General features: G+C 32.2%; 3 protein-coding genes across 6 annotated transcripts in view; 2 read left to right on the plus strand and 1 right to left on the minus strand.

Annotated features, from left to right (window-relative positions):
• Window positions 1–12778, plus strand: part of LOC113497935 (adenylate cyclase type 2-like) — a 165127-nt gene that overhangs the window by 82543 nt on the left and 69806 nt on the right. The window lies entirely within an intron of this gene.
• Window positions 1–12778, minus strand: part of LOC113497957 (probable E3 ubiquitin-protein ligase sinah) — a 48486-nt gene that overhangs the window by 9292 nt on the left and 26416 nt on the right. Inside the window, exon 2 of the mRNA XM_026877809.1 lies at window positions 5363–5492. Within this exon, the coding sequence (XP_026733610.1) occupies window positions 5363–5492 (130 nt within the window). The remainder of the gene's footprint in view (window positions 1–5362; window positions 5493–12778) is intronic.
• LOC113497948 lies at window positions 8133–10831 on the plus strand. Of its 2 annotated transcripts, XM_026877797.1 has the most exons (3): window positions 8133–8523; window positions 8602–9096; window positions 9849–10831. In XM_026877797.1, the coding sequence occupies exons 2-3, from the start codon at window positions 8635–8637 to the stop codon at window positions 10734–10736; spliced, it is 1350 nt and encodes a 449-aa protein (XP_026733598.1). In that variant the 5' UTR covers window positions 8133–8523; window positions 8602–8634; the 3' UTR covers window positions 10737–10831. The 2 variants fall into 2 exon arrangements, with proteins under 2 accessions (XP_026733598.1, XP_026733588.1); XM_026877787.1 differs by having other exon boundaries at window positions 8133–9096.

The raw sequence follows: 12778 nt of genomic DNA on the forward strand, positions 1-12778 counted from the left end.
TACACTTAAGTAGGTATTTATAATCATAAAATAATTAAAAAAAAAATTAAATGTATGGTGACAATATTTTTTTAACTGCGCTCTCTTAAATTATAGTAAACATTTCAATTAAAAATAAAAATTCATTTATACAGGGGAAATATTCAACAATACAGGGAAAAGAGTAAATCAGTTATGCCACAGCATATCATAAACCTTCAAACCCCGTAATCAGATTTCAACTAACCTAACTTGTATTTGCATATTTAGTTTAATTTAAATAAATAATCACTTGCTTCATTCTGTAAATCCTGAGCAACTATTCGAAAGCAAACCAAATACGTTTAAATCCTTTTAAAGTTTGTTGCCACGTCTTCAAGAGATTTAAGTACTAGCGACTTTTAGTTCAGGATTTCTTTAGCTATTTGAAGTTACGAAAGCCTCAATTTGTCGGCTATCTGCTCTTTAGTAGATATTGTAGTGAAACTGTAGAGCTGTTAGTTTTTTTATCGATATCTTTATTTGTAGCTTTATTCAGCAGCAAGATAAAAGCCTCTTAAACTGCCTTTTAATTACTTTTATCCATTCAACATACTATGATATACAAAGAGAGTTCTGTTTTGTTGTTACATATTATATTATATTCAAAGTTTTGCGTTTCAATATTCAATGTAAAAAATGCACAGTAAAGATAAAATGATTTGCCGTTTTTTCAAATTATGACATGGAGTGTTACCATTGAACAAATAATTTCGTAAAATTGTACTGTCCCTGTTAAATGGCAAAAGGTCTTCAAGAAAGCATCGAAGATTCAATCTTAAGTAATTTAAATAAGAAGTGGGCTCTCAAACCGCATTTTTGAGGGACAACGTCATTTGTTTACATTTCTTGCGGTCAAATAAAACACCACCAAGTTGTGTTTGACGTCAGAGTTCGAAGGATTATGAAAATGCGAAAATATGCGTTTTTGAGGTAATAGCAATGACAGGAAAAAGTGTGTTTAATTTTCGCATAATAAGGAAAATTATTTATGTGGTGTCAAAAAACCAGTGTGGATTAATTTTTGCAAGTGCAAAATTATTGAATTAAATTACATTGCAAATAAAATAGGCTTATTTAGACTGTAGAACTTTGCTTCGATGCGAGCCTCCAACTCCAGATAAAAAATAACGGGAAACGTTTATTACCGAATACGAAACTTACGTTCTATTATAGATATAAATCTATGCTTTATATCTTAAAATGATGAAGACTTTATTTTTCAGAAGATTATTGACACTTACCTAATGGTGATTTTCATCCTAAACAACAATTAACTCATTAAGAGTAAACTTAACTTCAGTTTGCCTGTATATTTACTAAACATTCTCCAACTACGGAAATTCACTGCAGACGCCTGATAAGAGTTATCATTTCGAAACGAACCGTTGTATAACATCCACTCATTATGTCAACAATGACAGCTATTTACTAAGCACTATGACGTATCAAAGTTCTTTGAATGTGCAATCTGACGTCACGATTCAAAAATACCTTGATTCAGAATTAGTATGATGACGATTACTTGAAGAACTGATGAGTGTAATTTGAATCTTGTTCTAGGTAAGATAAGGTTAAGATTTGATTGTTTATTTATTAAACGGTACCAAAGAAGTCATTAGAGTGACTCTTACAAGTAAATAGTAATCTGTAAGAAGAATTTTATTTGATTAATCTGATGTTTCAAGATAATGCATGAGTAATTTTATCATGAATTTTGAGGTTGTGTATTAATTATACAATGTGTTGATGTCATTGGATGACTCAAACAACTACCTCATGTTTAAATTGCAAATATTATTCGTTAGAAAGTTTTGTTAAGAAAAATTAACAAATACAAAATTATTTTTTTATCGTTAAATTAATTTGAATATTTGGTTTATACATGACTTGATAGTTTTAAAACTGATACAGTTTTTCGATTGAAAGATCAATGAACTATTTTCCGTTAAGATTTACAATTGAAAATATCATGTCATATCACGCATATTAAACATTAAAATTGATGTATGTCACGATATCTCAAGATTTCAAAATAACAGTGAACTCCCACGTTAATTACTAAACTAGAAAACTTTTAACGAACTATTTTATACTAATAAAATAACTATAGACGGGCCTGTTGGTCTAGTGGTTAGTGACCCTGACTGCTATACCGGAGGTCGTGGGTTCGATTCCCACCCAGGACATATGTTTGTGTGATGAGCACGATCATTTGTTATGTCTGGGTGTGATTTATCTATATTATGTATGTGTTTAGAAATATATAAGTATGTTGTATCAGTTGTATAGTACTCATAATACAAGCTCGGCTTAGTTTGAGACTAGATGGCGTTGTGTGAAAGTTGTGGAATATTATTATATTATTTTAGCTTGTTTTGTGCCAGAGATTCAAGTTTGTTTCCAGGGTACTGAAATCAATTAGGCGTTAAAAACATTATACTATGCAGTTTACTAAGATTTTTTATGAAGAAAATGATCATAAGTTTTTCATGAACTCATTTTCACATGATTTTATGTTCCCATTAAAATTTGCAACGCATGTTGTTACTTCAAAGAATTATTTTATCGGTGCCAACAATTCTTAAGGAAAAAAATAAATTTCCGTAGCTTTATAAGTAAATTATTGAACTCCATTTTCCTCTATCAGTCTTGTTTTGTTTACAATTATGCGGTCTACCGAATTCTCTTAAGGAGGCCCTAATAATGTTGACAATAGGGCTTTTGTTACGTTGTTAGACTGACAATAAAGATGCTCTTTACCTCAAAGGCGAATAAATAGAGGTTTCGTTGAACTTTAGCCAGTTTTGATTATAGTTTTTACTTGGGTTCCGTACTCAAATTTTCAAACGGAATCCAAGGCTTTGCCGTTTGTCATGACAGGTGATAGATAGACAGGTGAAATTTTCACAGTTGTTGCATTTCTACTGCCGCTATAAAAGCAAATAAAACGTTAAAGGTAGAAATTAAGTAAGTTGCGGTCATGAATTTGTCATCAAACCGATTTATTTATCTTTAGTCAATATGCACGGTACCCTAATGTCGGAAGTCCGACTCGCACTTGACCGGTTTTTTGTAGCGACTTTAGGAGTTGAAACTTGGGAGTGTTAGGATCTGGCTTAAGGAGGTGTGGTCATGTTTTCTAAGTAGGCAATCATAACATTGTCATTTTCCAGTTTTTAAACCAACTGTGTGACTTTACTATTAATTCTATAATATTAACAAATTAACATAACAGGATAACACATCACATGTTCATAAAAATAATATATTCACAATAAATACTTTTGTGTTATTGAGTGTCTAGCCATAATAAACTTGTATAGCAGTCAATATTAAATTACATAATTAGAATAATAAAATTTGATAGAGATCACACCTGTCATCTGATAAGCAGTATTTTAAATATTTTTTTTACAAGTCTTTTTCTGAGTCGGAATCTGCTATTGAGAGTTGACTAGGGTTGTTTTGAATTAAAGGATGTTCTCATGCAACTGAGGTTGCTTTTCTTTGTTTTGCTTAGTGCTCTCGTGTACGATTAGCTCACAGTCTTACCTTTAACTAATATATTTTATACCTGCAGTTTATAAATCAAACGAAAAGACAACATTTGTTAGTAAGTAGTAGGTAATTCTTATTTGATTAAGTACTTAAAAGGTGTTATTTTGGTGTTATTTAGTTTAATTATTTAGTTTTTGTTAGGTGTTATTTTGTGTAAATACTCAGTTTCAACAAAAAACGTGTCTAAAAGCTAAAACAACAATAAAGATTACCAAATCAAATATAACACTGAAATATAACTACCTATCAATCGATTTATTAATTCAATATTATTTTGTACAGGTACATCGAGATTGTTAACCTTTAAGTAAGTGCCTAAACGAATGGAGGAAAATAATACGTCCAAAAAATACTTTAACATGTCAATTTTAACACGACGGTGACAGGCGTAATATGCTTTATAATTTAAACAAAAGAGTTTGTAACACAACATCCAATGTTACGAATGTTTTTAAAACAATTTATTTGACAATACAATGATATTATTGATGAACGCTTTTTGTAACCTTGCTCTGTAACAGCAAAAACTTCTTATATTGAAAAGATTGGTTATTAAGACCTCTTTTATGGCCAGAGCGTAAAATATATTAGTCACCTTTTTTGAATTAATATTTTTTGAACGTTTTCAACTTTTAAATTAAGAAGTAACTAGATAAAGTCATATGTTTTTTCTAAATAAAATATATATCTCAACTATGCAACCCTCGCGAATAGGCATTGATTTACCAAGGCGCAACTAGTGCGTGTTCTAAAGTGAGGTTACATTTTTATTTCTCATCAATTTGGCATTCATAAACCAATTAAAATTGCTAATTATTTAAAAACAATTATGAAACAAATGTCATAATTAATTTAGGAACGAGAAACTGACACCAACTTTGCAATTATGATAATTTATTTCTAGTTTCGCGATCGCAAACGGGTCCAACTTTAACATGTTGAGACAGGCAGGTGCATATGTAATTAGGATAATTATACATATATTCAGGCAGACACACATTTGGTCGTTGCCTGTTATAAATATTCTTGTCGTAAATATTTGATGTTATCTGATAACATAAGATTGAAAATACGAGAATAGTTCACTTGACCCGAAAACTAATAACAACAGTCAGTTACATAATATATTATGGCATACAAACTTCATCATCAATCAAACGATTTTGAAACCGTTAAGATTTTAAAATGGAATAAGATCGAGTGTCCATGCTTTAACGGCGGAACCTACTACAACTGCTTAAAGTTATATGATTGAAGCCGTGGAAGGGAGTAAGCACGATACATTTGGGTACAGCGGTCTCTTTCTCCCTCAGTAGAAAAAGTATGAGTTTAGGAGGTGATAGTAGATCCCTGCGCGTACGCAACCGGCGCGGCGTTACCGTTATTAACGGGCGAACGATTCGATCTTTATTAATAGAATTAATCACGTGCGTTCCGAATTTGAAATAAATGGCATCGGATTATTGTTCTTAATTTAAATAATAGTGGTGTACTATTTTGTAACGTTCCATCAAATATTATTTGCGTTTTCCAACAGTTGGGCTTGTATATTTTTTGTATAGCGAACTTAGTTATTTAAATTTTCATTATATACGTTAAGGTAATTTAGTACCCACAACATAAATTATGATCTCATAAATGCTACAGATGCATTGCTAGTTATTGTTTAAATTAAAAGTAAATTCGCACCAAATGAGATTTTTTATTTACAGCCAAGGATTTTTTTACTACCAGGTCGAATCTCAGTTTTCCTCTTTAAAAAGATATTTGACCGAGTACATACCTTCAATCTCCACGTTTTCTCCACTAGAGGAGTCTGAGGAGTCATCTTCTATCTTCTTCTCTGTGACTATTGTCACGCTGTTCTCACCGCAGTCGTTGTTCTGTGATCTCTTCTCCGTCACGGAATGGAACTGTTGACAAAGGGAGCAATATATTAGGAAAGTTTTTATAGGGACATATTATTATTAATTTCTTGTTGTTGAAAATTATGCGTTTTTATTAATTTAAGGTCTATAGGTATTGACAGTAAACCTTACTGAAGAGATTTATATTTTATTAATTTATAAGAGTTTACAAGAGAGTCATATTAAATTAAAATCTGCGTCGTTCCATAGTTTGACACTAGATGGCGTTGTATAAATCTTGTGGAATATTATAGTCTCTTCAAAATATATCTTTTATCAACTTTTCACATAATTTACTAAACGAAAAACTACAATTGCCACATAATTACTAAGCCATTAAAAATTACTTTTCCTTATAGTAACGACATTTATTATAAGTATACAAAGCTAGTGTATCTGCGTCATGTTTACTTGTACTGTATGTTATATGACATTCACATGGTGCATCAATAGTTCACTGTTGGCATGTAGACTCGTGATAAGGACTGAATGCATTTATTACATTTATTTACAGGTACATAGTGCAAGTGTCTTACTGTTTGTATAGTATTACTATGTCAAGTACCTACATGTAAGAAGTGCAGTATAAGATTTGTTTTAAATCAACGTGACTTGAGAACTGCTTTTTGCTCGTAAAATTAATGATTAATGATTGATCGCTGGACGAAGTTTTTTATGTGTAAGTTGTTGCTTACTGTCCAATTTTAAATTTTGAATGTGAGCATTTTTTTTTCAAAATTCAAATACAGCCATGTCATTGACACGAATTAAACTAACTTATTTACGAAAACAAAATGGTAGAGACAGAATTTATTAGTAATACAGATCTAAAAACATGTTCACAAGGATTCTTAAAATAGATACTTATTGAAGTAACATTTCTTCAATTGTATTAAACCAAACTACTCATGTAAAGGTGAGTGTTATGCCACAGCATCTCACAATAGGCCAGTCGCGAACAGTAACCGTTCAAAATGGCAACTTCACTCAAACCGGCCGGCCATGACACACATTACAAATAAGGTTCACTTCTGTCACATAACACACTTTACTTGTGAATCAATACGTTTTCGTATCGGGAACTGAACCCAGATATGTTACTTGCCATTTGAGTTTGTTGAACTATTGCGCAGCGAGAAAAGTTTTGACACACTTGTTGCTTTGCTAATAATATAGACGAGATATTTTTCAATAAGTTTTATCGTTATTTAAATACTATTGCCAATTGTTTTATAATTGGAACACCGGCAAAACAAAAGACGATCTTTAGAATAGTAACAACAATAATTAAATTTTCCGACAAAAAAAGACAATCAGTCAATACCAACAATATCGATTTACAAAAACCAACTCTGTTGCAAAAAGAATAAAGCTTATGTTAATTTGATACGTATGTACGTGATAGATCAATAACCCGATATTACCGCAACGGATCTGTTTAAGTCACGTCAGTCGCTTCACGCGTGTTTCGTAGGTGATAATTGCAAACATACAATGTATCGATTCATGAGAAATATTGTAATCGTTACATAACCTAGGAAAACATCTTTAGTATTCAAAGATTTGACATTAATATGCAATTGCACGAATGTGAATACATTTACTGGACAAACATCTCATTTATACTCATCTCGGCTTGGCCTTTAAAGTTTAAAGTAATATCTCTACTGCTGTGCAAAAGAGATGCCGCTCTACGCAGTGTATAGCGCTGTCACACTTGGACAACTGCAGATTATACACCGTGATTTTTTAGTCGTCTTACAAAAGCAGCCTAGTTCATGTATCCAATGACTAGAACACGTTCATGATAAAAAAATAGGTATTTATGAGATTTGAAAAAAAAAAATATTCAATATTATGATGCAATTCTTAGTTTTTTAGAAACACAGCTCTGTTGCGAGCGCGGTCCGAGCCTTGTAACAATGACGAGGGGCGCGGGGGGCGGCAATTTTATCATTTTTAAGAGTATATTTCAGATTTCTGTTGTTTAATTTTTTTCGTACTTATTATCTTAGTTGATGATAAAAAAAAAATCGCGCCTAGGGATATTTTACGTCGGATACATGAACTGGGCTCCTTTTGTAAGAAGACTAAAAAATCACCGTGTATATTACTAGCCTATTTAAGTCCCACTGTTGGGTACAGGCCTCTTCCCGTATAGAGAAGGTTTGAACATTGATCAACATGCCTAAGTGCAGTATATTTTCTGATAAATATCTTAAGTGATTATGTGGATAAATCTTTATCTTAAGCGAGTACCTTTTTCGCGTAATGTTTATTTTTTGAGGTATAAAATTTATAATGTATGAAAGGTAAAGATTTCAATACCCTACCTTTGGGGAATACCAACGTGTAGTTTGACAGTAATAACGGGGCGTAGCCTTTTTATAAACATTGCATTTATTATGATTAAGTACAACATAATCATTTATGCGAATGCGGTTTTTTATATGCGTATCTTGATCTTCGTTTTTATTTATGTTTTCATTATATTGAGCTGATTACAAACTATATAATTAACGAGAAATCAACCATAATTAGTAGATCCTACTTCATTTATTCAGACATTCATATTGAGTACATTCACCAATAAATCTTTATCATTCTTTTAAAGTTTTTATATTTGCGCTAAAAAAATGGAGGTATTCCACTTAACGCACCTGTTTTAAAACGCACCTAGTGGAACGCACCTATTTTATTCCACGAAACGCACCTACGATAAATTTTCGATTAGAGATGGGATGCTAACTGAAACTATCGATAATAAGTAAAAAAAAATATTTTATATAATTTACAAAAATGCTTTACTCCTCGACCATAGAGTGTTTTTTAAAATAAAGTATTCCTGGTTAGTATGGACGAAAACCAAAACCGAAAGTATTAGTACAATACTCCCTTAATCTCTGGCGATACGGGGCGCGCGTGGCGCGGGAGCACACAGACACAAGCCGCAGCCCCGCCTCCCCATTGTATCCTTTCGCGTCACAGGTTGCGTTTACCGACTTCACACGAATCTAGCCGAGCATTTCCGGAACTTGTTTACGCAAAATTGCAGTTTGTTTTGCTGTGTTTAGACTCATAATTTGCGCGAATGTGTTAAGTGAAGTTGTGAAAGTGTAGTTATTTAAAAAGTTTGTGCAGTTTTAACATGGAACCAATTGCTGGAACTAGTAATAAAAGCGAGCTAATTAAATATGTGAAAAGCAGAAAGGGCAAGAGAGTTTTATTATATAAAAATAAAACGCATAGACTAATTAAAATGTATAAAAATGGGAACACTTTGTGGCGGTGTACTATACAAGCATGTGGTGCCGTGCTTACTCTCAGCAAATATGAAGATGTTTTAAAGAACAACGAGCATTTTTGTACGCAGAATAAAGTAACACAATTTGTACAAGAAGTCGTGGATGACATACATCAAGAAGCCATGTCCACCTTGGACCCTCTTCCTGAGGTTTATAAAAGAAAGCTAAATAATTTACTAGACCAGGGAATAAATTTGACACAAGATATACCAGAATTTAAAAATGTTAAAACTACACTATATAACAAAAGAAATAAATGTCTTGGAGTCAAGCGCTTGTTTGGGAAATCTCCAACAGATGTACAAGTAAGTAGTTAATATAAAAATACCTATATTTTATTTGATGCCTTGCCGTTTAGTCATAATAATCTATGCTCTATACTATTTTTTTATTTGATAATGTTGTTCGCACCGCTTGCTTTGGCAATATTTAGTTTTAGCGCCATCTATCAGCCAGGCACAAACCATTGATCTTTGTTGGGTAGTGGCCGCGCGCGCGCCGTTCGCCGCCCGACCCTTCTCCCCGCCACCCTTTAGTACCCCGCGACCCTCTTCGCGCCCGCGCATCGTGCACGAAACTTAGACGAGAAATAGAGAGCAACCTTCTAGTATAAAGCAACTTTCTTTAAAGTTAAAATGCATATTTTTTTAATTCTTGAATAAAACATGCCAATCAAAGTCAAAAATTCAACAATCATCAAAATGTCCTGTCCTGTCATTAGACAAAAAACTTAACAAATAATCATTTAAATAAGTGGGTCTATGAGCTTTAGACCTATCAACTCTACCCCAAACACTTATGTTATATATGTATCATAAACCTTAAAGGCGCTTAGGCTCGACTTGTCAACATCATTATTTTTGTAAAAGTTTTTGTACTCACGGCTACACATCGAGCTATACAAAACCAGTTTGTGTTGGACTCGCTTTATATGATCTTTCCATAGATTGAACGGTCAGCTTATACTGGTTTTTGTACAGCTTGATGTACAGCCGTGTGTACCTAATTAACCGATCATTGTCAATGACCATAAATAAACAGCATTTTCTTGTTTTAGGTGCCAAACTCATTTTGCAACTTCATCCTTGCGGATTATAATGACGGTAAAAGGAGGATCCTTTTGTTTGCTACCCAGAAAAGTAAAGACGAATTAGGGAGATGTCGTCATTTATATTGCGACGGAACTTTCAAAAGTGTGCCAAAACCATTCAAACAACTCTACAGCATCCACGGAGACATAGACGGCGTTGTGAAACCATTAGTGTATGCTTTATTATGTGATAAAAAGAAATCAACTTACAAATTATTATTTCAATTGTTAAAAACAACAGTACCTAATACGCAAGTAGATTTTTTTAAAAGCGACTTTGAGGAAGCCGCAATGAGCGGTTTTCTAGCAGTGTTTCCAAATGCAGTTGTAAGTGGGTGTTTTTTTCACTATAAACAAGCGCTTCGAAGAAAATCTCGGGATTTAGGTCTATCCAAAAACAGCATTTTTAGGAAACATGTTGCTTTATGCACTTTATTACCTCATTTACCTATAACAGATTTAGATGAGGCATGGCTTTATATAATGAGTCAGTCTCCACAGGACAAAAATGTCACAAAATTTAACGATTATATGGTTGCCCAATGGTTAGAACACCGATTTTGGAAAGGCAAATTTACATGTTACGGTGAAAAGACTAAAACAAATAATTTTGTCGAATCACATTATTCAGAAATTAATAAAAAAATCAACCCAAAGGGCGGTGTAAATTTAGCCAAACTGTTAATATACTTGCAAAACTACTGCAATAATTTTGCTGAAATGAGATTGAAAATGAACATTTCCGAAAATCAAAAACATGCCCAAGAAAGAAACAATATAATTGAAAATATATTAAATCAATACGTGACTGGCTCTATCTCTATAGGGCATTGTCTGGAGATGCTAAGATTTTAATATTTTTTTGTAGGAACGATTAATCAGTCAACGAATTGATAATGCTTATTCTGTGATTTTTTATATTAAAGATTATTTATTTTTTATATACTTACTGTTAGTAATAAGATTATTGTTACTGTGATTATAATAACCATCTGTGATTTTTTATTATATTTAGTTAAAGGAGGTTTTTTTATATTTACTTTAGACTATTAGCTTTAAGGTGACTGTGATTGCAAACCAGAAGGATTTAATAGCGTTTTTATTATTTAAGACAGCGAAACAATCTGGTTTTTTTTTTTAATTTTATATAGAGAAAATAATAACTTATTAAATATTTTCCTGACTAGTACGAATGCCTCATTTTTTAATCGTTTTAATTATGATAACTCTGTTATTATTTTTATAATTAAACAGTACATGATGTAAATGAAATTATATTAGATTTTTTAAATAATTATTAAAAAATCTAATTTAATTTCTTTTTGAAATTATACCTGGAACCTGTATAAAACTGTATCTACGATACCAAACAATTTACGATACAACCACCCAAAGTTACCTTGTAATTATTATGCAGGTCCTACTGCTTTAATGATGTGATTGTGATTATTACACGCATTTCATTTCTATTATACCTGTGCGTTTTATTTATTATTAACATCATATTAACTTCCTCTTTGAACCCAAAATAACATTCGTCTCTGAATAGGTACACATTATAGTGCCAAAAGCAAAAAGATATTTTTCTCACTTTCTCACTTTTGGTTAAGCAACTTGTACGATACCTGTGATGATATCGATGTACAAATGATTTCTTTAAATTATCGATATATTTTATTATGTTTAGTTAATTCTCTTCCCTATTTTTAAACATGGGTGCGTTACGTGGAATAAAATAGGTGCGTTTCACCAGGTGCGTTTTAAAACAGGTGCGTTATGTGGAATACCTCAAAAAATGGTCTAGCAACAATGTGGGTTCCATACAAATAAGCTAAAGAACATAAAAACAACAAAAAATGGCCACCTATCAAATTATAACCTCACTGTACGGTTTTGATTTTCATTATTCATTGTCATATTAGCACCAGAATACCACAAACTATAACTCTCTAGCTATCACAGTTCATCAGTTACAGTCAAGTAACAAACGGATGGACAACGTAGCTTCAGTAATAGGTTTCCTTCGTACTGAAACGTAAAATTAGTTAAATAAGTATTCTGTTCTCATTCGTTAAAAACGTTTTTGCATTAGCTATATTCAGATGACGTACCGTAACGTATATTCAGTTGAACATACCTCATTCACAAGTCAGTGTACAAAAATATCGCTTATCGAACAAAATGCTTACAAAAGGGAACCTACAGTCCTGTCGGTCCATCAAGTTCATACGACACTTTCTCGCCCAACACCGCGTATCTGACACAGGAAGGCGACCTTTCATCGTGTTTTGAAACATCGCTTTGAAACGAGAATGGTTGAATAAGCTACGTTTTTGCACCTCATGAAGTAATCTGTAGGAAACGGTTCTAATTGACAATAATCGTGGAATAACGGAGTGTAGAGTTTAGAGAAAAACTTCGGTTTGTTTTTTGTAGGACTGTTGAGAATGGAAATTGAAAAGGAATGTTTGTGTTATTATTTCAGGCTGTGGATATTTTATTGACGTATATAATTGTTGTTCATATGGGTATGGTGTTTGTATGTTTAAAAAAAGCTGTTTATTAAAAAATATGTTTAACTAATACTTGTTTCTTTTTTAAGATTCCGATAAAGATAAAAAACACCGCTTTAATGTTTAAATGTGATTTTCGATCGATGATCTATAACTTATATGACATAAATTGTCCAATTCTATGCCAATACTGAAGCGATTACATCAGAGTAAACTTTTTTTATCTCATGATTAATGACTTCGGATGGGTTCCTAACTAGTCGGGGGATCCCGATTAGTTATGAATCTACCTAAAAAAATACAATAATAATAAAAAAGCCGTTACTCTATCAAATACAACAACAACCAACATTCATAATTATCTATAACAAGTTTTATTTTTTA

This window comes from Trichoplusia ni, chromosome 1 (genome assembly GCF_003590095.1).
Source record: "Trichoplusia ni isolate ovarian cell line Hi5 chromosome 1, tn1, whole genome shotgun sequence".
NCBI lineage: Eukaryota > Metazoa > Arthropoda > Insecta > Lepidoptera > Noctuidae > Trichoplusia > Trichoplusia ni.

Excerpts from the sequence above, each read along its gene's own strand:
- LOC113497948 (XM_026877787.1), top strand. The coding sequence starts at position 8,635 with ATGGAACCAATTGCTGGAACTAGTAATAAAAGCGAGCTAATTAAATAT. Across the intron at positions 9,097-9,848 it reads AATCTCCAACAGATGTACAA|GTGCCAAACTCATTTTGCAA; the intron begins GTAAGTAGTTAA and ends TTCTTGTTTTAG.